This window comes from Heterodontus francisci, chromosome 38 (genome assembly GCF_036365525.1).
Source record: "Heterodontus francisci isolate sHetFra1 chromosome 38, sHetFra1.hap1, whole genome shotgun sequence".
Taxonomy (NCBI): Eukaryota; Metazoa; Chordata; class Chondrichthyes; order Heterodontiformes; family Heterodontidae; genus Heterodontus; species Heterodontus francisci.
The window spans coordinates 23988445-24015215 of NC_090408.1; the positions used below are offsets into that span (position 1 = coordinate 23988445).

The 26771-nt window shown below is 43.6% G+C and overlaps 1 protein-coding gene across 4 annotated transcripts in view; it reads right to left on the reverse strand.

The window, feature by feature from the left end:
- The window catches only part of dnaaf4 (dynein axonemal assembly factor 4), a 34514-nt gene extending 16869 nt beyond the window's left edge, over positions 1-17645 (reverse strand). For all 4 annotated transcript variants that reach the window (XM_068017616.1, XM_068017615.1, XM_068017614.1 and 1 more), the window contains exons 1-5: positions 17506-17645; positions 14168-14315; positions 13874-14007; positions 2321-2561; positions 496-638 (exon numbers count right to left, since the gene is read on the reverse strand). In XM_068017616.1, coding sequence (XP_067873717.1) covers positions 496-638; positions 2321-2561; positions 13874-14007; positions 14168-14315; positions 17506-17628 — 789 coding nt within the window. In that variant the 5' untranslated portion in view covers positions 17629-17645. The remainder of the gene's footprint in view (positions 1-495; positions 639-2320; positions 2562-13873; positions 14008-14167; positions 14316-17505) is intronic.
- Between the last annotated feature and the right edge of the window lie 9126 nt (positions 17646-26771).

The window sequence follows — 26771 nt, forward strand, 5'->3', positions numbered from 1 at the left end:
AAAGGGGAGAAAAAGGTGACCAAATTGTAAAAGAATCAATTAGAAAAACTCAGAGATGCTTCATTTTCCTCTACCTAGTCTCCAAACAACAGACTTTACAGAAATCAATAGGAAACAACCATAATCTCCTTGCAATGTATCCAATTTGAAACTCATTTCCAGATTAATAAAAGCAAAATACTGCAGATGCTGGAAATCTGAAATAAAAACAAAAAGTACTGGAAATACTCCGCAGCAAAGGTCACAGACCTGAAACGTTAACTCTACTTCTCTCTCCACAGATGCTGCCAGCCCTGCTGAGTATTTCCAGCACTTTTTGTTTTTATTTCTCATTTCCAGATTGATATTTTAACCAATTATGTGAGCTGCCAAATGAACAGAATTAACAATTTATAAATAACACTTTTTTTAATAAATCCACAAGTATAGAAACAATCTCTTAGTTAATTACAGTATATGTTTGAAGAAATGTATTCATTTTTACAAAATCCTTACTTCTTCTTCCTCAGCAACAAGAGATTCTCTCAGTGCAGTCGGAAAAATTCGTGGCGTGAAGTGTATCAGAATATTGCCAGCTGAACGAGGAGCTGGTATGATTTTTTCCTTAGAGTCTTCAGTAAATATATTGCCAGCTGTACCTGCAAATAATCCATGATTAGAAGTTAACCATTAAATACCATCCTGGGAAAATGACTATACCTTTTGTTTACAGAGACAGGAGCTACAATATGAGAAAAAAGTAACCTATATTGATGTATCAGGAAATAACTACCTACTGTGCTGATTAAATCTTAAAGGTACAGAACAAGGAACTTCATCAAGGTATGGGACTGACCTGTTATCAAGTAGAATGCTGAAAAATGAGAGTTAGTGCTAATCCACCTTATCTAACCTTACTTAAACAAAAGATATTGGAGCTGATAATGTGGCCATGACACAGGGGCACTGGAACTGCTGTGTACTAAACAATGGCTACACCTGTAGGTCACAACCCTGACTAATCCCAATAATGCAAGGTCAGCCAATTTTTGTATTTAGATATCGCTCCTGGTATATTATGCCTGCTCGATGGGATGCAACACATTTGTGGGCATAGCACTTCTGGCACTAGAGCAGTTAAAGATTTGCTCAGTGCCCTGAAAAAACTAATTATTTTTCATGCAAAAAATGTTCTAAACAGAATGACCCCTTTCTGTGAGCAGGCTTTGAAGATCCTGCAATGAAAGCTGTCTCTAGTTGGAGGAGGGCACCACCGTGAAATAGGAACACAACCAGAGTGGCATGGACAGAGGTGATACATGCTACTTGAGCAGCTGAAGAAAATTTTTTTTGGCTACACAAGATCAACAGGGTAAGTGGCAAATGTGCTGATATGTTAATACATTATATTGCCAAGATTCTTTATTATTGTCCACTGTAAACCTGGTCCATCACCATAAAGGGAGAAAACATGGAAATTTGCAAACTGCTTATCTTAATAAATGAACAGATATGCTCATTTTCTTTTGTGTCACTGTGCCCTGTTGTCATACCACAGTGCTGCCCATGTTAGATAATAAATGGGTCAAGTGTCGAGTATTATGCCAACAAGGTTCCTTATAACTGCATGTTCACACACTCGCACAAGGTGGCTATTGTCCTGGGCATGTTGGTAGAGCCCATCTTCTCAAATCCTCTTTCCTTTGTTGAAGCTAGTTGCTGAGAAAAACAGCAATGTATCTTTAACAAGGACCTAACTGAATGTAATACCTCCTTGGTAGCACCTGTTTTATACATCCAGCATGTAATGTCAGAACATAAACATGTTCTTGGGATTGACTACTGATTTGGTTACTCACTGAATTACAATTAGCAGGCCCCAGGCATCCAATTCTATGTTCAGCCATGCAGGGAGGCTGCTAAACAGAGATCACCCCATTCCCCCCCGACCAGCTCGCAGTACCAGAAAATCAGCAGACCAGTCATGCTGGCTCTACTAATGAATATTCCAGCCATCTAGTTACACTGTTCCATAAAGCAGGGGCAATCCTAATATGTCTCTTGGCCAAGAGTGGGTTAGACCATGTGGGTGGTGGAGGCGGAATCCAAAGGAAGGGACAAAAATAACTTTAAAAAGAGAGGAATATGACAAATCCAAAACCCATCTGGTTTAATGTCATATACTGCATTTTTAGTTATTATTAAGACTTGTGTGAATCCCATTTTAAATTAATTTCTGCTGATTTTGTTTCTTTGTTGAAGGGAGAAACTCCATATTTATACATCTGATTAGGAATGAGAGATTGAACGGAAGTAAATCACTAATTTGAAATAGGTTTACCTCCTTTAACCGAATGCTTGTTTGGAGTTCGTGAGACAGAATTTTGTATTTTATTTTCTTCCTTCTTCATCCTTCTCCTTTTCTCTGCCTCAATCCTCTGCCTTGCAATCTTTAGTTCCTCCTTTTTCTTTAGCTCCTCTTCTTCATGCTTCTGCAGCTTCCACCGTTCTAATTCTTCAGTAGCTTTTCTTCGCTCTTGCTCCTTCATCTCTTCAATCTGTTTTCTGTTATCTTCCTCTAACTGTACAATTTTAGCACAAGTGCATTATTCTTAACCATGTTGGTTACATTTATACCAAGTTTCCACATATTATAACCTTCCCTTGGACTAAAAACGCACATTCATCAAAATTTCATTCCAGTTTGATCTGACAACTTTGTACATCCGAATGTACCTTAGCTTCACAGTGAAGCTTAGGAGCACTCTAAGATTGTACTACAGCTGTAATGAGGCTCGCTGCAATGTTGGTGGAAAAGGCAGAGGTTAAATTACATTGGTGCAGACTTTGTGGAGTGTTGGTAACTGGCATAGTAAATGGAAATCCCTTTCCTTGGCTGCGCTGACAGCGGTTGGCAGCAGGAGGCCATGGAGATTAGGAGAATGGAGGTTGTAAGCAGATGATCTGAACGAGGTGCAGTTAACATGGATGCATGCGATTGGATAAATTGTAGGAATGAAAGAGAAGCAGAAATGATGGGCATAAGAAATGTGCATCTAAAAAGTCTGCCATGAGGCAATGTATACATTTGATAGGAGTGGTGAATAACTGACACAATGTCTTAAAAGTTGGATGAATGCTGTCCAATGAGGAATAGAATAAACTGCATCATAAAAAAGGAAATGCTTAAATAATACACCTGGAGGAAGATTGAGGAATAAAGGAGATGGAAGGATTTGAGACTTGACATTCTTGAACACAACTTGCCTTGATTTTGTTCACAATTGTAATTATTAGTTTCATCCATGTAATGTTTTATAGATATTGTAATTAATCATTTGCAACAATAAAAAGATAATAGGTGCAACAAAAAAAAAAGTAAATGGAAATCCAGCTGTGTAGGTAAGCAATTCGTCTCATTGTCAAGCATAGCTCCGATCTGGAGGAATAAGGACAGCTTTATATGAAGCAGGTAGTCAGTGGAAGCTGCTGTGGAGGAAGGAAGGAATGTTAATCTGTAGAATCCAGAATCAATGAAGAGAGGAGGCAGTGAATGCAGGGATAAATTTAGCAGAATTCCCTCCCCTCAATGCAACTAGACCCCCCCCCCCCACCAACCATAAATAGAACCATCTCACCATTGATCTAGTTTCCATCTTTAATAGGTTTTTAAATGGAAGATGCAAGAATTAAAGAATGAAAGCTGGAAGTTAATTTTTGACAGAATCCAAACCATCTAATTGCATGTAATTTGCTTCCAGTCTGTGCTCATAGATAGCGTTTGATTAGTAAAGAATTATTTAACACCAGCAATAAAGACAAAAAGCTGAAAGTCACTGAATACAATAAATTTACAGTACAAATATGAGGGAAGCCTCATAATGAATATGGTGCTTATCTCTACAGTCTTACATTCTTTTAATTCATGACATTGTGTCATTTGAACTAGTGCCTCCCATGACCATCACTCAGTTTGGGAATATTGATGCTGTCTTTCACTACCATTCCTAAAGTTTTAAGTTTATAGCTTATGGTATTGTCATAGGACAGAAAAAGGAGTATCACAGAAAGTGCATGAGATCTTCAAATAGGAGAATGGCCTCGTTTTACTGAAATTACTACATTACTATACTGCTTTGCGACTGAGCATCTTGAGCTGTGTATTTAAATCTTTAATAACTCTTAGCTTTGTTGTACATAATGGTTTCAATGTTAAGCAACTGAGTAGTTTGATACCAAATTACTCTCTCAGTTACTCGGTTTTAAACAGATAATCTTGTGCCAGGGGTCGGCAACGTGTCCGTACATGGACACTGATGTCCACGGTAAAAATTTTGAGGTCTGTGGTAACTTTAAATGTATTGCTCCAAGCCTTTTCTTGCGTTTTAAAACACAATTTTAAAGGCTTGCAGCAAGACATTTATAATATCAGGAGCAAAAGTAATTACAGTGGATCGGGGCATCGGGCTAGTTCCTACAGCTCGCCAATGTTTTGTATCCGGCCTGCCAATCAAAAGCATGGATGGTTTGTCTGTGCGCGGACCTCCGTCCAATCTGTGGGAGAAGCAGGACTCGCTGGGAAGACTGGAGCCGTCAATCAATTGCTCCGTGCCCGTGTCTGAACAGATAGGATAGTGCACAGGAACAAATGATAGAACTGGAAAAGCAAGACTTCTTTGAGCCAGTGTAAGCTGTTTTTTTTTTTAGGCAGACTGTCCACTTTCTTAACTCTCCAAATGCCCTGGTTTCTTTCAGAGTGTGAGGCTGGTGTTGAGCGGTAATGTGTTTCCACTCCTGGTGCATGGTGGAGGCGCGGGGGGCGGGGGGGGGGGAGAAAGTGGAGAGAGAGAGGGGGGAGGGGTGCATAGGGGAGTGGGAGAGTTGGGGGCAAAGAGGGGGGAGAGGGAGGGGGCAGGGAGGAGGAGAGGGAGGGGGCAGGGAGGGAGGGGGAGAGTGGGGGAGAGACAGGGAGATACACAGAGGGGAGAGAGAGGAGGACACAGGGGACAGAGAGAAGAGGACACAGAGAGGACAGGGGTAGAGGAGAGAGGGATGGAGAGAGAGAGAGAGAAAGAGATCAACATTACTCCCGACAGATGGACATCTGTCCAAATTCTCTGAGTCACTCATCAGGTGTGCGGGCAGACATTGACTACTTGTGCAAGCAAAAACAATGCCAGGTATTTCACTAAATAGGGAGAAATGCCTTTTAAATCATACTGTGTTTTGATGGCATTAGGTTGGCTATACACTTTATATACAGATTAATTGCACCCATGTCAGTGGCTGTCAATAATTTTGTCAAATGTCCGTGGTGCAACATATTTAAAGGGAGTAACTAAATTAATTTACAGGTAAGTCATGGCAGGAGAGCTCGCATGGTATGCTCCTCCTGCGCTATGTGGGAAATCAGGGATGCTTCCAGTGTCCCTGACAACCATGTGTGCAGGAAGTGTATCCATCTGTAGATACTGACTACCGGCATTATGGAGCTAGAGCTGTGGGTAGATTAGTTTAGTTTAGTTTAGAGATACAGCACTGAAACAGGCCCTTCGGCCCACCGAGTCTGTGCTGACCATCAACCACCCATTTATACTAATCCTACACTAATTCCATATCCCTACCTCATCCCCACCTGTCCCTATATTTCCCTACCACCTACCTATACTAGGGGCAATTGCTAATGGCCAATTTACCTATCAACCTACAAGTCTTTGGCATGTGGGAGGAAACCGGAGCACCCGGAGGAAACCCACGCAGACACAGGGAGAACTTGCAAACTCCACACAGGCAGTACCCAGAATTGAACCCGGGTCGCTGGAGCTGTGAGGCTGCGGTGCTAACCACTGCGCCACTGTGCCGCCCCAGATTCACTGTGGAGTATCCGCGATGCTGAGGACGTCGTGAATAGCACGTTTAGTGAAGTGGTCACACCGCAGGTAATGGCAGCACAGGCAGAAAAGGGATGGGTGACCACCAGGCGAAGTAGTAGGCGCAGGCAGGTAGTACAGGAGTCCCCTGTGGCCATCCCCCTCTCAAACAGATATTCCGCTTTGGATACTGTTGTGGGGGGATGGCCTCCCAGGGGAAAGCAGCAACAGCCAGGTCTGTGGCACCAAGGATGGTTCTGCTGCACAGCAGGGGAGAAAAAGGAGTGGAAGAGCTATAGTGATAGGGGATTCTATTGTAAGGGGTACAGATAGGCATTTCTGTGGCCGCAAACATGACTCCAGGATGGTATGTTGCCTTCCTGGTGCTAGGGTCAAGGATGTCATGGAGCGGCTGCAGAACATTCTGAAGGGGGAGGGCGAGCAGCCAGAGGTCGTGGTACACATCGGTACCAACAACATAGGTAGAAAAAGGGATGATATCCTGCAACAAGAATTTAGGGAGCTAGGAAGCAGATTAAAAAGCAGGACCTCTAAGGTTGTAATCTCTGGATTACTCCCAGTGCCACTTGCTAGTGGGTTTAGAAATGGGAGGATAGAGCAAATGCATGTGCAGCTGAGGAGATGGTGCAGGAGGGAAGGGCTTTAGTTTCCTGGATCACTGGGTCTGTTTCTGGCAAAGGTGGGACCTGTACAAGTTGGACGGGTTGCACCTGAACCGGAATGGGACAAGCATACTTGCTGGGAGGTTTGCTAGTGCTGTTGCGGGGGGTTTAAACTAATTTGCAGGGGGATGGGATATAGAGTGGAGGTACAGTAGGGGGTAGATGGCTCGGAGAGCATCTGCAGCGCACTGTCGGCAATGCTGCATGCCTTTATTTAAACCACTGCAGAAAAAAAAACCCTTAGCAAATGTAATCACCTCTAAGTCTGCCAAATGATGCTTCACCTCCCGAAGGACGTGGATGAGCTTTCCGGACGTCGATGGTGGGCACTGAGGAAATGGCTTATTACCTGCACCAGATTCCACCCCCCCTCCCCCCCCTTTACCCCCCTTCCACCCCCCCCACCCCCGTCCCCTTCCCTGCTCCACCCTCTCAGCTCACCCCCTCACAACCCCGTCCCAGCCCGCCCCCCCCTCGCACCATCTTCACCCCGCACCCCCTTCCCCTGCACCCCCCCCCACCCCCTCCCTCTACCCCTCCCCCTTGCATCCCCTCCTCCCACCGGCACCATCCTACACCTGTGTAGGGGCCCCAACAACCCCACTGCCTTGTGGGCGTCTCGGGAGAGACCAAGGCTAAGGGAGTAAACCCTAACAGAAAATCCGGAGCGGAACCCCGTAGGCGGTCATGTGTCACCTTTGGCATGTTTCCGGCAGTTCCTGCAGCCATACTGGTGCCAAACGTCGTGTCCTGCACTCCTTTGGACCCCACCAGAAAGGCCGAGAGGGGGGTTTTGACGACTGGGCAACTCTCAACCTCCATAAATTTGCCCAGGCATGCGCCATGGAGAGGTCACTCCATAGTTGCCTCACAGCGACTAAAACAACACGGAAGGCAGCAGTTACGGGTTATAAGTCCAGATAAATTGGCGTAGAAACTGGGCGCCACGGGTTGCCTTTGTCGGTGGGAGAGGTCATTGCACCTCACTGGACAGCTACCGCCCGCCTCAAACCGGGCAGCCCCCGGTCAATAAGGTTCTGTCCCGCCACAGTCTGCCTGCTTCAATGGGTGCTTGGAGCTCAGGGTCATTGCCCGAAAGGTGGACTGATACACCGCACCAAACAACATGAAAAAAGGAAAGAAGGTACCAGCCCTTCGCTTTGCAAGCTGGAACGTCAGAACTATGTGTCCTGGCCTGTCGGAAGACCTTACACAAATCAACGATTCTCGGAAGACCGCCATCATTAACAACGAGCTCAGTAGATTCAATGTGGACATTGCAGCACTTCAGGAGACTCGCCTCCCCGCGAGTGGCTCTCTAGCAGAGCAAGACTACACCTTCTTCTGGCAGGGCAGGGATCCTGAAGAACCAAGACAGCATGGAGTGGGCTTCGCCATCAGAAACTCCTTGCTCAGCATGATAGAGCCTCCCTCAAATGGCTCGGAACGCATACTGTCCATCCGACTGCTCACCACCTCTGGTCCAGTACACCTACTCAGCATCTATGCTCCAACACTCTGCTCCGCACCTGAAGCTAAAGACCAGTTCTATGAACAACTCCATAACATCATTAGCAGCATCCCCAACACCGAACACCTATTCCTGCTGGGGGACTTTAATGCCAGGGTTGGGGCCGACCATGACTCATGGCCCTCCTGCCTTGGGCGCTATGGCGTTGGAAGGATGAATGAGAACGGGCAGAGACTGCTTGAGTTGTGTACCTATCATAACCTCTGCATCACCAACTCGTTCTTTCACACTAAACCCTGTCACCAGGTTTCATGGAGGCACCCAAGATCACGTCGTTGGCACCAGCTAGACCTCATTGTCACAAGGCGAGCCGCCTTAAACAGTGTTCAAATCACACGCAGCTTCCACAGTGCGGACTGCGACACCGACCACTCCCTGGTGTGCAGCAAGGTTAGACTCAGACCAAAGAAGTTGCATCATTCCAAGCAGAAGGGCCACCCGCGCATCAACACGAGCAGAATTTCTCACCCACAGCTGTTACAAAAATTTCTAAATTCACTTGTAACAGCCCTTCAAAACACTCCCACAGGGGATGCTGAGACCAAGTGGGCCCACATCAGAGACGCCATCTATGAGTCAGCTTTGACCACCTACGGCAAAAGTGCGAAGAGAAATGCAGACTGGTTTCAATCTCATAATGAAGAGCTGGAACCTGTCATAGCCGCTAAGCGCATTGCACTTTTGAACTACAAGAAAGCCCCCAGCGATTTAACATCCGCAGCACTTAAAGCAGCCAGAAGTACTGCACAAAGAACAGCTAGGCGTTGCGCAAACGACTACTGGCAACACCTATGCAGTCATATTCAGCTGGCCTCAGACACTGGAAACATCAGAGGAATGTATGATGGCATGAAGAGAGCTCTTGGGCCAACCATCAAGAAGATCACCCCCCTCAAATCTAAATCGGGGGACATAATCACTGACCAACGCAAACAGATGGACCGCTGGGTTGAGCACGACCTAGAACTGTACTCCAGGGAGAATGCTGTCACTGAGACTGCCCTCAATGCAGCCCAGCCTCTACCAGTCATGGATGAGCTGGACATACAGCCAACCAAATCGGAACTCAGTGATGCCATTGATTCCCTAGCCAGCGGAAAAGCCCCTGGGAAGGACAGCATTACCCCTGAAATAATCAAGAGTGCCAAGCCTGCTATACTCTCAGCACTACATGAACTGCTATGCCTGTGCTGGGACGAGGGAGCAGTACCCCAGGACATGCGCGATGCCAACATCATCACCCTCTATAAAAACAAAGGTGACCGCGGTGACTGCAACAACTACCGTGGAATCTTCCTGCTCAGCATAGTGGGGAAAGTCTTTGCTCGAGTCGCTCTGAACAGGCTCCAGAAGCTGGCCGAGCGCGTCTACCCTGAGGCACAGTGTGGCTTTCGTGCAGAGAGATCGACTATTGACATGCTGTTCTCCCTTCGTCAGATACAGGAGAAATGCCGTGAACAACAGATGCCCCTCTACATTGCTTTCATTGATCTCACCAAAGCCTTTGACCTCGTCAGCAGACGTGGTCTCTTCAGACTACTAGAAAAGATCGGATGTCCACCAAAGCTACTAAGTATCATCACCTCATTCCATGACAATATGAAAGGCACAATTCAACATGGTGGCTCCTCATCAGAGCCCTTTCCTATCCTGAGTGGTGTGAAACAGGGCTGTGTTCTCGCACCCACACTTTTTGGGATTTTCTTCTCCCTGCTGCTTTCACATGCGTTCAAATCCTCTGAAGAAGGAATTTTCCTCCACACAAGATCAGGGGGCAGGTTGTTCAACCTTGCCCGTCTAAGAGCGAAGTCCAAAGTACGGAAAGTCCTCATCAGAGAACTCCTCTTTGCTGACGATGCTGCTTTAACATCTCACACTGAAGAATGCCTGCAGAGTCTCATCGACAGGTTTGCGTCTGCCTGCAATGAATTTGGCCTAACCATCAGCCTCAAGAAAACGAACATCATGGGGCAGGATGTCAGAAATGCTCCATCCATCAATATTGGCGACCACGCTCTGGAAGTGGTTCAAGAGTTCACCTACCTAGGCTCAACTATCACCAGTAACCTGTCTCTAGATGCAGAAATCAACAAGCGCATGGGTAAGGCTTCCACTGCTATGTCCAGACTGGCCAAGAGAGTGTGGGAAAATGGCGCACTGACACGGAACACAAAAGTCCGAGTGTTTCAGGCCTGTGTCCTCAGTACCTTGCTCTACGGCAGCGAGGCCTGGACAACGTATGCCAGCCAAGAGCGACGTCTCAATTCATTCCATCTTCGCTGCCTTCGGAGAATACTTGGCATCAGGTGGCAGGACTATATCTCCAACACAGAAGTCCTTGAAGCGGCCAACACCCCCAGCTTATACACACTACTGAGTCAGCGGCGCTTGAGATGGCTTGGCCATGTGAGCCGCATGGAAGATGGCAGGATCCCCAAAGACACATTGTACAGCGAGCTCGCCACTGGTATCAGACCCACCGGCCGTCCATGTCTCCGTTATAAAGACGTCTGCAAACGCGACATGAAATCGTGTGACATTGATCACAAGTCGTGGGAGTCAGTTGCCAGCATTCGCCAGAGCTGGCGGGCAGCCATAAAGACAGGGCTAAATTGTGGCGAGTCGAAGAGATTTAGTAGTTGGCAGGAAAAAAGACAGAGGCGCAAGGGGAGAGCCAACTGTGCAACAGCCCCAACAAACAAATTTCTCTGCAGCACCTGTGGAAGAGCCTGTCACTCCAGAATTGGCCTTTATAGCCACTCCAGGCGCTGCTTCACAAACCACTGACCACCTCCAGGCGCGTATCCATTGTCTCTCGAGATAAGGAGGCCCAAAAGAACAGTAGGGGGTATTATAGAACAGAAAGTCAGTCTGCCTGGAAGGCAGAGCAAATATAGACCTGGTAAGGCACAAGGGAAAAACGCAAGGTTGGATTGCATCTATTTCAATGCAAGCAGTCTTACTGGTAAGGCAGATGAATTGAGGGTGTTGATTAGCACATGGGATTATGATATTATTGCTGTCACAGAGTCATGGTTGAGGGAGGGACAGGACTGGCAGCTCAATATTCCAGGGTATAGAATCTTCAGGCGTGACAGGGGAGGGGATAAAAGAGGAGGTGGCATTGCACTGTTCATCAAGGAGTCAATTACTGCAGTAAGGAGGGATGACATCTTAGAAGGCTCCTCAAATGAGGCCATTTGGGTAGAACCTAAAAACAAAAAGGGGGCAATCACTTGGCTGGGTGTGTACTACAGGCCTCCAAACAGTCAGCAAGAGCTGGAGGAGCAGATATGTAGGCAAATCTCTGAGAGGTGTAAAAATAATAGGGTAATAATAGTAGGGAATTTCAACTTCCCCAATATTAACTGGGATAGTCAGTGCAAAAGGCTTAAAAGGGGCAGAATTCTTAAAATGCATACGGGAGAGCTTTTTGAGCCAGTATGTAGAAAGTCCTACAAGAGAAGGGGCAGTACTGGACCTAATCCTACGGAATGAAGCTGGTCAAGTGGTAGAAGTGTCAATGAGGGACAGTGACCATAACTCTGTAAGATTTAAGGTAGTTATGGAAAAGGACAAAGGTGGACCAGAAATAAAGGTACTGAATTGGGGGAAGGCTGATTTCAATATGATAAAACAGAATCTGGCCAAAGTGGACTGGGAGCAGCTACTTGTAGGAAAGTCTACATCACATCAGTGGGAGTCATTCAAAGAGGAAATTGTGAGAGTTCAGAGCCAACATGCACCCGTTAACGTGAAGGGTAGGACAAACAAGTCCAGAGAACCCTGGATGTCAAGGGATATAGAGGATTGGATCAGGGAAAAAAGGAGGCTTACGGCAGATCCCAAGCGCTGAAAACAGCGGAAGCATTAGAGGAGTATAGAAAGTGTAGGGTGGCACTTAAAAAAGTAATTAGGAGAGAAAAGAGGGGACATGAAAAAACACTGGCAGGCAAGATAAAGAAAATCCCAAGACATTTTATAAGTATATTAAGGGCAAGAGGATAACCAAGGAAAGAGTAGGGCCCATTAGGGACCAAAGTAGCAATCTTTGTGTGGAGCCGGAGGACATAGGTGAGGTTTTAAATGATTACTTTTCATCGGTGTTCACTATGGAGAAGGACGATGTAGGTGTAGAGATCAGGGAGGGGGATTGTGATATACTTGAACATATTAACATTGAAAGGGAGGAAATATTAGCTGTTTTAGTGGGCTTAAAAGTAGATAAATCCTCAGGCCCAGATGAGATGTATCCCAGGCTGTTATGTGAGGCAAGGGACGAGATAGCAGGGGCTTTGACAAAAATTTTCAAATCCTCTCTGGCCACAGGAGAGGTACCAGAGGACTGGAGGACAGCAAATGTGGTACCATTATTCAAGAAGGGTAGTAGGGATAAACCAGGTAATTACAGGCCGATAAGTCTAACATCAGTGGTTGGGAAAATATCGGAAAAAATTCTGAGGGACAGAATTAATCTCCACTTGGAGAGGCAGGGATTAATAAGGGATAGTCAGCATGGCTTTGTCAGGGGGAGATTGCGTTTAACTAACTTGATTGAATTTTTCGAGGAGGTGACTAGATGTGTTGATGAGGGTAAAGCAGTAGATGTAGTATACATAGACTACTGTAAGGCTTTTGATAAGGTCCCGCATGGGAGATTGGTTAAGAAGGCAAGAACCCATGGGATCCAGGGCAATTTGGCAAAGTGGATCCAAAATTGGCTTAGTGGCAGAAGGCAGAGGGTAATGGTCGAAGGCTGTTTTTGCGAGTGGAAGCCCGTGACCAGTGGTGTACCACAGGGATCGGTGCTGGGACCCTTGCTGTTTGTAGTGTACATTAATGATTTAGACGTGATTATAGGAGGTATAATAAGTAAGTTCGCAGATGACATGAAAATTGGTGGTGTTGTAAATAGTGAGGAGGAAAGCCTTAGATTACAGGGAGATATAGATTGGCTGGTAAGATGGGCGGAGCAGTGGCAAATGGAATTTAATCCTGAAAAATGTGAGGTAATGCATTTTGGGAGGACTCATAAGGCAAGGGAATATACAATGGATGGTAGGACCCGAAGAAGTACAGAGGTCAGAAGGACCTTGGTGTACTTGTCCATAGATAAGGTAGTTAGGAATGCATAGGGGATACTTGCCTTTATTAGCCGAGGATTGGAATATAAGAACAGGGAGGTTATGATGGAGCTATATAAAACGCTAGTTAGGCCACAGCTGGAGTACTGTGTACAGTTCTGGTCACCACACTATTGGAAGGATGTGATTGCACTGGAGAGGGTGCAGAGGAGATTCACCAGGATCTTGCCTGGGCTGGAGCAGTTCAGCTATAAAGAGAGATTGGATAGGCTACGGTTGTTTTCCTTGGAGCAGAGAAGGCTGAGGGGGGAAATGATTGAGGTGGACAAGATTATGAGGGGCATTGATAGGTTATATAGGAAGAAACCAGGGGGCATAGATTTAGGGTAAGGGGCAGGAGGTTTGGGGGGGATTTCAGGAAAAGAAATTTCACCCAGAGGGTGGTTGGAATCTGGAACACGCTGCCTGAAGAGGTGGAGGCAGGAACCCTCACAACGTTTAAGAAGTATTTATATGAGCACTTGAAACGCCATAGCATACAAGGCTATGGGCCATGTGCTGGAATATGAGATTAGAATAGTTGGGTGCTAGATGGCCAGCACAGGCATAATGGGTCGAAGGGCCTATTTCCGTGTTGTATAACTCTATAACTCTATATTGGTGCCTATCCCTGTCTTGTGCATAAGAAGGGAAAATTAAATATTCAACAGGTGCTACAATAATTACCTTCATCATCTTTTCCAATGAGTACTTCTCATTTTCTCGTTTTTTAATTGCTTTTTCTTTTGCAGCTTCTTGTGCCTTCTCTTGAGCAGCAAGTATTGCACTCTCCCTCTTTTTTTGCAACTTTTCCTTAACAACTATCAAAGAAAAGTCGACATGATTGTATAATGCAAAGACAAAACAATTATGCCATAACTACAAGATTTAAAATAATTGCTTTCAGTGCTAATGCATTTCATAAAAATCTTCATCGAAAAGAAATCAACATAAAGGAAAAATCTCGACCACTTTCCTCACCTTCGACAGTTGTAAGTTGTTCCCACATTCCTGATTCTTTCTTAAACAAGGTGAAGATGACAACACCATTACCAACTTTAGCTGAACTTTTTGACTCATCGATAGAAGCATATAGCACTACCTCGAACAGAAATGGAGGAAAGTTCACCTATTAAAATAATCCATTTAGTATCAAAATCTGGAGGGAAATACAGATTTGCAATTCCAAACAACAAGAAGTGAATTCATTCTCTAGTTTTATCAAAAACTAAGAAACCTAAATTAAAGGTATCTTTAGTACCAATATGTCAGCAATTTTATTAAATGATTTGTTTAAGGGTTCCCCCGTTACCACATTCATACTATTACATAAGTGACTCTGATGCTAAAATGCTGGCGTATGATCTGCCATGAATATTCAAACTGTTGGCTATCTTAGGCCTTTTAACAGCACAAGGACATTGTCACAGTACTGGTATTACTGGGCTGCATTTTACATTTTGGCGGCCAACGTAAACAATGGCAGTCCACCCGCGTGGACCGCGCATTGCAGAGCCGCCACGCTCATTTAAATGGCCAGGGCAGACCATCCTCCCCAAATCATGGAGGGGGCGGGCTGTCCATCTCCAGCAATAGCGTCAGCAGCCTTTGTGCTGGCACTGATGCCATTTTTAAAGGGCTTCGAACACTTCTATTAATTTAAATTTTTAAAGAGAGATGCTGCAAAAAATTTTAAAAACATTTAATTTGCCCCTCTCCCACCCCCCTCCCAATAACTATTCAATGCATTACTTGCCCTCTCCCACCCCCCCAAAAAAAAATCTTCCCCTGCCAACCTGACCATCCCCCTGTCAAAGTTCATAAACTATAAACTTTAACCCTTCCCTCCACCCCTAAGCAAATGAGATTAGTTTGACCCTGCTCCCCCCACAACCCCCAGCACTTAAAAACCTACCTGCTCCCCCCCTCCCCACCAGTGGTTCCGCCTTGGATCACTGGACGGGGACTAAATGATGCAGGACTGCCAGCCACTGGCACCAATATCGCAGCAGGACGGAAGGCAGAGGCGAGAAGGTAATTAATGCCTTTATTTAAATATGTAAATTTTGCTTCCATCACCAAGCGGTGGGGGTGGGGGGGTGAGGGGGGTGAGGGGGGTGAGGGGGGTGCCACCACAAGGCCTCGTCACCACCGGCAATATCAGTCTGGGCCTTCCCGGGCCTCTGCTGGAGGCATTTTCCGGCCCCCCCCTACCCCTGCCCCCATCATGACCCCCGACATCGGGGGGGCTATAAAATTCAACCCATTGTATCAACTGCCTTCTGGTGTGTTGTGTAGATCAAACACAGACTCTAATCTTACAGAAGGGCCACATTTGCACAGCTCCAAAGCCAAAATCATACGTAGGAAATCCACAGATAAAGGGGAAGTTTTTGGATCATAAGGAATGCAGTGCCAGCAGGACAAGGCTCACGTTCAGGATACATTTAAGGTGGCACATACATTGATGATCCATCACTAGTAATATATAGCACTGTTTCAAGTTTAAATGTTCCTAAAACATGGCTTCATTATCTTGGCAGTACAATCAGGAGGAGATTCAAACAAAGGCTGAGAACTTCGACAAAGGAGTGTGACTCATTCTATTTGTTCTTGTGCACTTCCTAGTGTCCCGCTTAAAAATCAGCATTAATAGAGATATGTGTATATCATCTGAAGAGGAGGGGAGACTTCTTTCTAGCATCAATTCTGTTTAAAGACAAAGTGGATTCTACTGACTTGTTCCATCGGCCTACATATCATAAAGGGAGGCATCAGCACTGTTATTTGTACATTCTTGATACCATACTTGTGTCTATTTTAAAACTAGTGGTAAGATGCAGGGTGGGAGCAGACATTTTATATAGAACTCTCATTTACTTAACATAATGATGGTCTACCACAGCATGATCATAAATAGATGTAGTGCAGTGAGGTCACTGCTCCCCAGTCGTTGTAGTGATACATCATGATGTCACATAGAGGGAGTGCAGTGCCATACAAAATATATGTTCTCCAACTACCTACAAGCAATAGTTCAACATGACAATAAGTCATGTCAACAAGTGTTTGACTGAAAGACATCAGTAAGTTTTCAGATATTTATATATTCCTTCTAAATACTCAGAGGATCTTGGATTATCTATGGCCAACTCCACTTGCAGATACAGCAATGAAACAGTGCAATTGAAAGGTGTGTACACACTAACAGAAGCTGGAATCAGCTGATGCAAACTGAGATGTTGCTGAATAGATCGAGATTTGTACGGTATTCTTTATGGCACTGAAGGGGACAAACAGTGAATTTATTTCCCTTTTTATAAGAGAAATGATTTAACCTCCAGTTGATAGTTTCAAATCTAACAAACACCAGCAAAGCTGCAGAACAAATATCAAGATGTTTCCAACAGTTTTCCAGTCTCTATATTATAATGAAATCATTTAAGCCTGAAGAACCACTGAGAACATTATATGCGTGAACTAACAAACCTGCATTCATGTAACATTTCTCATGTCCGCAGGACATCTCCAAGTGCTTCACAGCCAATGAATGACTTTTGATGTGTGGTCATTGTTATATAGGCAAACTTGGCAGCCAATTGGCACACAGAAAGGTCCCACAAACAGCAATGAGCAAAACGGCCAAATAATCTGTTGATTGAGGGATTAATGTTAGCCAGCACACTGGGAGAACTCCCCCGCTCATCTATGAATAGTGCCATGTGATCTTTTACATCCGTCTGAACAGATAGATGGGGCCTTGGTTCAGCCTCTCATCACAGAAGTTTATGCTAAGTCAAACTCCACTATTATTATAGAGGATTCTGAGGAATTTGGGGAATGCATTCCAACATTGCAGCCGTTTTTTCCTGAAATCATAGAACCAAACAGCACAGATGAGGCCATTCGGCCTATCCTGGCTGTGCCTGCTCTCGGGATGAGCTATCCAATTTGCCCCATCCACCCCCCTTGCTCTTTTCGGGTAGCCCTGCAATTTTTTCCCCTTCAAGTATTTATCAAGAAGTTGACTGAGTTAGTGAATAAAGGTTATCCAGTGGATACAATATACATGGACTTCCAGAAATCATTTGATAAGATTCCACATTTGAGGCTTTGAAGAAGGAGCATTGTCACATTAGTAAGTAGCTAGATGCACAAAATAAAATTGGGTCAGTAATAGACGAAGCTGGGTCCATAGACCTTGATTGTTATAAGGACACAGACCACTGCAGGTGTACAGACCACACCCACACCTCCCCTTTAAATAATTAAAGACAGGGAACTAGCCCAGAGTTTAGCCGCCAATGTGTCTCCCTCACCTTTAAATAATCCTCTGCACAGAAGATGTCCGCTTTCCCGGTCCTGACCCCCTTCAGCGGTACCGTTATAAACACCTGAGTCTCGGTTTGATCCCAGGTGTAATCTTTGACGAGCAACGGCATCTTTACCGTTGCTAAGGGACACGCGTGCGGTTGCTAGGGTTAGCCCTTCCGGGTGCCACTGGTTTTACTTCCGGAACAAATGGTGAGCATTTGAGTGAGGTTGCTGTGAACACGTCATTCACCTTAGTGCCCAGACAGACGGTGGCTTCTGATTCTGTTCCGACACAAATCAAAGTTCAGATCTTTAAAAAGACACTGTAAAGTTTATAGAGTCTATACCAAGATTAGAGGTACAATTTGGTGCTAATGAAAATTCATTCAAACTAATTCCACCACATCATGACAGGGAAGGACTGGATGTCTTATATATTATGTACCTAGGATAGGAAATGGCAATTTGGCCCATACTTGACTTGTTGAAAGACTGCAAGGAGTCAGTCCTCACTATGACCTCCAGCACCTTCTCCATAGGTTGCTCACCCTCTGACAAAAGTAAAATTTCCAAACGTCCAACCTCACTCCCTGCTTCCTCAATTTAAATGGTTAGCCCCTAGTTCAATTGACTGCACTGGGAAAACTTTCTCAAAACCTGTTTGGTCCAAAACTAAACAAGTGCCAACCATGCTCATACAGTAGCCAAAAGAAGAGTCCTCAAGCTCTGCTTGCAGCATAGTTTAAAAAGATTAAACTCTGGGCTCAATTATATAATGTGGTGCAAAGTTCCCCCACTTGTCTTCCACGCTCTAGTTTTGCAGATCAGTTTTGAGAGGGTTGTGATTGAGATTGTTACTGCCAAGTAGCTGCTACTATGAAGGAAAATAATACTTCTACAGAATATTTTAACAAGCCTACACTTCATTTGTACATGTTTAAAATGATCCATTGTTGTAAAGATTTTCAGCATGTCCTGAGGCTGTAATAAGGTGCTATATATTTGTACATTCTCTGTAAAATCATCTGTAAGTACAAACCTTGAATAAGTATAAGTTAATTGCATTCTAGAACAATCTGTATAATATCTTCGGCAAGTTCTGATTATGTAGATTATCTCAGTACAACATTAAATCAGGTTGTTGTCAAGTTCCCTTGTTGCTTTCAGGAATGCAGTTAGCAATTTGAAGTTATATAAATCTATCTATCTGTTGCCCAATCCACCTGCTGAGCAAGTGTTTGGATGCAAACATCATTATCATGCCACTTCCTATCATTTGGATCAACAAAAGAAACAAAACAGTGTCACCAACATTAAATGAGCCACACCAAACCCTGCAACTGATTCCTCTGCAGCTGTTAAATAAATTTGTACATAATTGCTTACACCTCTTTATGCCCTAGTAGTTTATCTTTATTAGATAATTATTTGTCATTTTGCAATAGACCTCTGACTAAACTGTAATTAAATGTTCTGCAGTGAAGAAATGTCATTGCAGGAGTTCCATTAATGTGTCAACAGTCGGTATGCTACTAAGCCTTAGAGAGGAGGAAGATTCAATCCCAGGGCTAGCATAGCTGCTTTCAGCTAGGGTCATTTTGGGGAGCACCAATTTGATTTCTCAGGACTACAGAGTAGGAAAAATAAATATTTACGATTACTGTTTCTGGCTTCTATCCAGTGAGCCCTGCTGAGGAAGAAAGGATCTTTCATCGACCTGAAACAGTAACTCAGTTTCTCGCCACAGGTACTGCTAGACCTGCTGAGTATTTCCTGCATTTTTTGTTTTTATTTAAGATTTCCAGCATCTGCAGTATTTTCCTTTTGTATTAATTAAACATGATCTGCCTTTAACAAATCCGTGCTGGCTTTCCTTAATTAATCCACACTTGTCCAAATGACTATTAAGTTTGTCCCTGATTATCATTTCTAAACGGTTTCCCATCCCCGAGGTTAAACTCACTGGCCTGTAGTTGCTGGGTTTATCCTTACACCCTGGTACAAGTGGAAGAATCCAGTTACCCAAAATTAGCACATGTAAGCAGTTTTGTAATACTGTTTCACACTGTATTCAACTGATTAAAAAAAATGAACTACACAGAAAAATAGCACATAACATAAACTGAAAAAAAAATTCTTTACTTAAATAGAAAGGTGATACTCCGACACAATGTAGTTTATCTTACTGAGAAATAAAATCCGTGTCCACAAACGCCTTCCTCTAAAATCAGCACTTGAAAGTTACCAGCCATTTTTGTTTATGTTGCTCCAACCATATTGTAATGACACCCTCCATCAACAATATACTGTTACTGCAGTATATCTATAGGATGCACTGCAGCAACTCACCAAGCTTACTTCAACAGAACCACCTTCTCCTGTGACCTCTACCACGAAGAAGGACTAGAGCACTAATGTCATGGGAAAAGCATCACCCCTGAGTTCCCCTTGAAGACACACACCATGCTGACTTGAACACATCACTGTTCCTTTGCTGGGTCAGCATCCTTGAATTCCCTGCCTAACACCATTGTGGCAGCACCATCAGTGCAAGGTCTGCAGCAGATCAAGGAGAAAGCCCACAAACATCTTCTCAGGGCAACTGGAGATGGGCAATGCAGCCTTGGCAGCATCAGCCACATTCCAAGAAGTAAAAATTGTTGCGTTATTGGGGACCTTAACATGGATAAGTATACTGGTAGTTTGCTTCACTAAATTCAAAATTGAAAAATTACTGCATTGTTTTTGTGCAATGGCAATATCTCATCTGTGATCTTAACATTTGCCTTGGACATTGGCACCTGATCAAAGCAGTTAACTTTCCAAAATATTCTTTCTTAAATCTTTATGCGAGTTTTGTCAGCCTCTTGCCACCACACATGCTCCTGGATCGGAAGGTTTTGCATAGCATTCGAGCCAGGAGCAAGCTATCAATTAACGTCCAAGTGAAATAACCATGTTTGGTTGAAGCTAGCCTATTGTTACTGATACCTGATTGGGTTCAATCGCCTGACCATTCAAGCTATAAGGATCAAGTTTTCCACTTTTTTTGGAGACAAAAATGTATCACATGCCAACCATTTCAAGAGTTGTGCATGATTTTTCTTTTATCTTTTCTTTTGCATCTTTTCATCAGTATTGTTCCAACAGACCATTATATACATGTCCAGTTCTTGGGGCACAGCCAAGCTTTGGAGAAGGACTATTTTAGCATTTAAGGAATGCAATCTGAAATGTAGTGACTCTGCAAAGGAGAAGATGATTATCTATGGATAGGTATGAAAAATAAACAATGCCAAATGGGCAGGGCAACAAAAACTAAACAAGATACTTGTACACAGCGCAGTGTGTTTGACATTAGATTTTCACTTCTGGGACTTCTGTTCAAATCCAGGCCAGATTGTAAAGGTCTTGGGTGAAAGCAATCAGTTCTGAGTGGCCTCCAACACAACACTAGCACTAATTGGCAATCTCACTCAGAGGACACAGGATGGCTGGTGTGGGAAATGGAAAAAAATGTGATGTTGGTATATTGTTGAAGCAGATTGTGAGTTTCACTACATTGGCTGTGCTATATCTGACTTGGCAGTTCTTGAAGCTGGATGCCTGAAACAGAAATAGCTCCATTCCCTATCAGAAATGTCCCTTGTGTTGATCAGCAAAGAAAAAATAAAACAAAATGCACTCATGTGTTTATACTGTGCTGTGTTTCTAAACAGGATTTCAATGAAATTAACCGAGTTTGAAAATGTTCTCTAACAAATGGCCTCTTAATAAAATAAAGTGACATAAAACACTGCCTAGTGCTGTGAGATCTAAATCATGCAAGCAATGTACTTTGGCCAATTCAGAGCACATACAATGAATAAATGTAATTCCATACACAATCCCCAGTGGTCATACAAAACCAAATTTTGTAATACTTGTGTATTTCTTCCTTAGCAACTTCAATTTCAATTCTAGATGTTCATCAAAGAATATAATGACTTATGCCAAATTTGTTTTAGATTCATAGTTGAACTCCCCAATTGTCTCGATAAATAGATATGTGAGAATGCATGACATTAAAATGAGAGCTGATACATGTCTGCATGCACTGGTTCAGTTATCCCACACCCTTTAAGTTACACTTGGTCTTAACTTCCTATTGGAAACACCATATGGTAAGATATTAAACATCTTGGCCGGAATTTTACATTGGGCGGCCAAAAAGTCAAGGGCAAGCCTACCCCCACCAGGCCTGGGAGCAATGCCAGAATTTAACATGTCCCAGGCCCTTAATTGGGCAGAACTTCTGCCCCTCTGAGGCAGGAGGTCCCACCTAATAGAGCTGCCAGCCAATCAGCGGGCCAGCAGCTCTCAGCTCCAGCAGCGTCACTGGGAGCGGTGGCCATTGCTGGGACTGCACCCAGCCACAGAAGGATCGTGGGCACCGTCCTGGGAAAAAGCTAAGTCTCTGGGGCCTCGCTGGGGACAATCGGCTGTGCCCCAGTGAGGCAAGGGAGTATTGGTTGGGAGGGGGTGAAGTGTAGTGCAGTGGGGGAGTTTGGGCTGTAAGGGGGGCCCTCTATGGGGCACAGGGTGCCCGATCAGGATGTCGCCCCCCCCACCCCGGCCCCCACCACCCCCAGCCCACAAGGAGGCCCACAGGTTTTACTTGTCGGCCTCCTGGGGGACCTCAGCCATCTGGCCACTGAGGGTAAAATACCAGTGGAGGCAGGAGGAGACCCTTAAGTGGCAGTTAATTGGCTTGGGAGGGGCGGACCGTTTCTCGCCTTGGCACCCCTTGTAAAATTGCAGCAGGGGTGGGAAGGCATTGGGAACGGCAACCTCCACCTCCCATTCAATTTTACGATCCCAACCCTGCCCCCTCCCCCCCCCCCCCCACTTCCACCAGCCTGCTCCTGCGGGAAGGGGGTAAAATTCCAGCCTTTATGTCTACGTGCGCTTCCCATCTATAGAACCTTACTCCCTGTTGTCACATTTTTATCACATTTCTGTGTCAATTTTTTCCATTATAAATTCCTATGTCCACATTTGCAATGGCAACTGCCTGTGTAAACTTGTTATCGTATAATTATGCTTTCCTAGAACTGAATGTGTGTACCCTCATCTGGTGATGCTGTGGCACCTCAGCTTTGTAGCTCCCAGCTCCTCGGCCTGTACTGCAGATACATTCCTAGATTCCAATCAACTCTACTGCTATTTTGCTATTTAACTATAAATGATAACATAAAATTGAGCTATTGTTATATAAAAATAATGACAGAATGTGTGGTTATAACAGGATTATCTTTTCATTATTACACAGTGGGACCTTGCTGTGCGCGCATTGGCTGCCCCATTTCCTACATTACAAAAGTGACTACACTTGAAAGTGCTTTGGGTCATCCTGAGGTATTGAAAGGCACTATATAAATGCAAATCGTTCTTTATGGTGAGTGACGAGTAAATGAAAAGCTATACACTAGTTGAAATATAGCGGACAGTTAATCTACTGCCAAAGGAAATATGTCTTTTATTTTCTATACTTCTAATGTAATTTTTGAAACCAATTCATTAATTAATTAATATATGCAGATAAACAATACTACGAGACAGGAAAAGTAAGTATACGGATATATACACAGCACTTGAGATGCATTTTGGTTAGGAATGTAAGCACCCTTTCAATATCTGCCAACCAAATTAAATGCTGTCAGATTTGCTATTTCTTAAGCAAACATGAAGCAGAAAATTCCCTTCTGTCAGGCTGGCTTGGTTGCTAAGAAACAAGGTTAGGCCATCAATGTTGCAGGCTGTCAGATTGTGATGAACTATATGGAAAAAATAAAGCGCTGAAGACAACTATTTAATGAATAGATTGTAAAAATGCTAAATTCCAAAATAATTATTCAGAAAACACTGTTCATGAGCCAGTGAGCTTATCATAAATGTTTTGCTCTTGAATTCTTTATAATTCTGGCTCTATGATTTCAAAACAACTCATTTTTATATCGTCCTATATCACATTACTGGATCATTCTACAATGGATCCACCTCAATCCAATAACGTCAATATTCCTTTAACCATCATCAGCATTGTTTCCGTTATACTGAGTTTTTTTCTAAATGACAAACACCCCTTGATGGCAGGGTACTCACCATCCTTATGGACTATGACCACAATCCCAGTTTGTGAATTGTTTGAGGGTCCCACTCACAAACACACCTAAGGCAACTCCATCTACTTTTTAAGATGCTGGAGGGATTCTCACACATTACGAACTTTTCCACTCCATCATCCATGGTTTGTTTATTAACTCCTCTCCAACTCAAAATGCATGAACACACAATATTATTAATTGGAACTCCATCACACTCCAGCCCAAAAGTAGTTAAGGGCCTCAGGTTGTGATCTGCGAACCAGAACCAGAAGTGCACGTGCAGACACTTTTATTCCTCATGCTCCACTTCCCTTCCGCTCTGTCCGCAGTACCAATATCCCCGCACACAAAATAAGGTCTGCTGTACACTCATGCCTCATCAGCATTTTTGCTTTCAAAACTTAACTAAGCCAGGCTGTAACTGAAGTCCTGTTTCTACAAATAAAGAAAGTAAATGTGGTATGGTATAGTAGGGAACCACACTGTCCAGAAAGCTCCCAGATTCAGTTCATAGTCTGGGCTGAGTTATCCTCTTTGATTCTGCAGTTGCAATGGTGCACTTGTAAACATGACATGCACTGTGCAATGCCACAAGATTCAGGCTGTTCAATGGGGCAATCCACATTCAATGACTTTCACATTCCACATTCATGGTGACTCGATCACAAAGTCAATCAGAACCAGATGCATTATAAATAAAGGTTTAAAATCTCTTCAGATCTAAATAGTGAAACAAACTTATTTCGGGTTATTACCAGGTTTATTTTACATGTGATCACTATCACTGTCTCATAACAACAGCCTGACTAGTCATCAGCATTTCCTATTAGCCGTGATCTGTAATGACCTATTTTATTGAGTTATCATTTTTAAGCTAATTACACCAGCGACCAAGGCTATTCATTCATAGTAATTCACAGATTTATCATAGATGGACACCAAAACAAGGCATAAGATTTAGGAATTCATCAAGTTTTGCATAAAACTAACTGTCATGCAAAATTAACTGCAGACACACAAAAGACAGTTAGCATGCTTGTTTTGTGCATTAAAATCCTTTGCTGATTGCACTCGTCAAATCCCATTCTGCCTGCTGTTGTGTCCTCACTGTTCTGTAATGAGTGGCGTGATATAGCATAATGTGCATGTAGAACACAAGTGTGGTTTTTAAATTCTGACAGCAAATTTCACCCTTATGCAAATCGTAGAGTTCAAAATCTTTTATTTGTAAATTGAATGATAATGCTATTGAAGTTGGGCCAGTCCCCTCTTGCCAAACAAACCATTCAATGTAGCTGTCGAACTGTAACCACACTCAAATAAATCTGAGGAAAATGTTTTTAATTTAAGCTGTTTTAAGTACAGACGCCATCAATCTGTCACTTGGGACTTTTACCGAACATCAAATGCTTTTAAGCAAACATCAGAATAACTTGGCTTATCCTGGATCACTCTGTCACAATATAAGTTTTCATTGCTGCATGTCAAGATGTCGCCAAGAGAAGCTGCAAGGCTGTGGTAGGTAGAATCATCAGAATTTGACATTCACTTTTGTGTCTGCAGATAGGCTGGCCAGTTATCTTTGATGATGCAGCGACCATTTTATTGGTACAATCAGTGTGGACTCAATAGGCAGTCATTTATAGCACACGATAACTATTTTAAGAGAGTCTTCTGTAATTGGTTACAGAATTCAAGTTTGATTTCCCTAATACTTTAAAATGTATTTGAAAGCTTGGGCGATTTTAAAAAATAACTTCAAGAGAAGAATAATGCTTGGGATTTTATGTTGATGCTGCCTATGACATCATATATTGAACAGATTGCTGTGAAACTCCCAACAAATATTGGCCAAACGTACACGTCAGATCAGCATAAAGCACCAGACAGCATAATTAGATTGAAAGTGATCCATGGTATTTATAAAAGTAGGTGGATTCATCCGAATTTGCATAGAAACATATCAGATTCAGGGCGTTTCATAGTTTTCCATCAAATACATCTTAAAGTAAAATTCTTCTTCTTAGGCAGTGCCTCGGGATCAATGATGACTTGCTTCCACTCTGGTTCGATGGATTCTGAGATGGCTACTAAGTTACTAAGTCCATTGCATGGTCTGCAGACTCTGCCACATGATGGGCAGGTGGTGCTTGTAGGGTCAGGTAGATGAGTAGTTTGGAGTTTTGTGCACACCCTCCAATGCCTCGACTTTGCCTCCACATGTCCCTGACAAAGTGCCTTGTGGTGTGCAATGCCTTCGCGAATGAGCTTCTTCCATCCAGGACGGTCACGAGCCAGGGACTCCCACAAATCGACGGGGATGTTTGATCTCTTCAGGGGTTCTCTGAAGCGTTTCCTCTGTACTCCCGGAAGTCTCTACCGCGACCAAGCTCAGAGTCGAACAGCTGCTTCGGGAGTCTGGTGTCAGGCGTGTGAATGACACGTCCCGCCCAGCAGAGCTGATTTTGGTTCATTAGCACCCTGATGCCTCTGATGTAAAATTAGGAAGGGTGGGGAATGCAAGTAATCAAAAAAAATGACCCATGCATGATTTCCCATCTACTATTTTCACATGAAACTGTGCTTACTCATACAGAAATAACGGGTAAATTGGAAAGCAATGGTGGGGAGTGGGGGAGAAAACGGTTGTATAAAATGACGAATGCAGTTGGGAAAGACATTGTAACCTTTCTGGCATGACTTGGATGTACATAACTGATTTATTTAAGGGTTGAGATGAGTTTGGGGCTGTCTAGAATTTGGCCATCTTAGACCAACAAAAACCAATGTCCAGGTCTGCATAAAGATGATAATATATTTTCCTCAATAACTACTTCAGTGAAAAATAAATGAGTATAAAGCAGTAATTCATGCTTTATGCTGAAGGCACCTTTTCATACCAATAATCTAATTAATGATTTAATGTGCTGATTATACACTTTTTCCAGTCACTAAATATACTAAGGTAAAAGATACTTGCACAATCACAATTTCAGGATGACCCAAAGTGCTTTAGAGCCAATGACGTACTTTTGGACTGCTGTAATATAATGTACGAAATAGGGCAGCCAATTTGCACACAGCAATTCAGAAGCTCCTAAATATAATACTAAGTAAGCAGATTG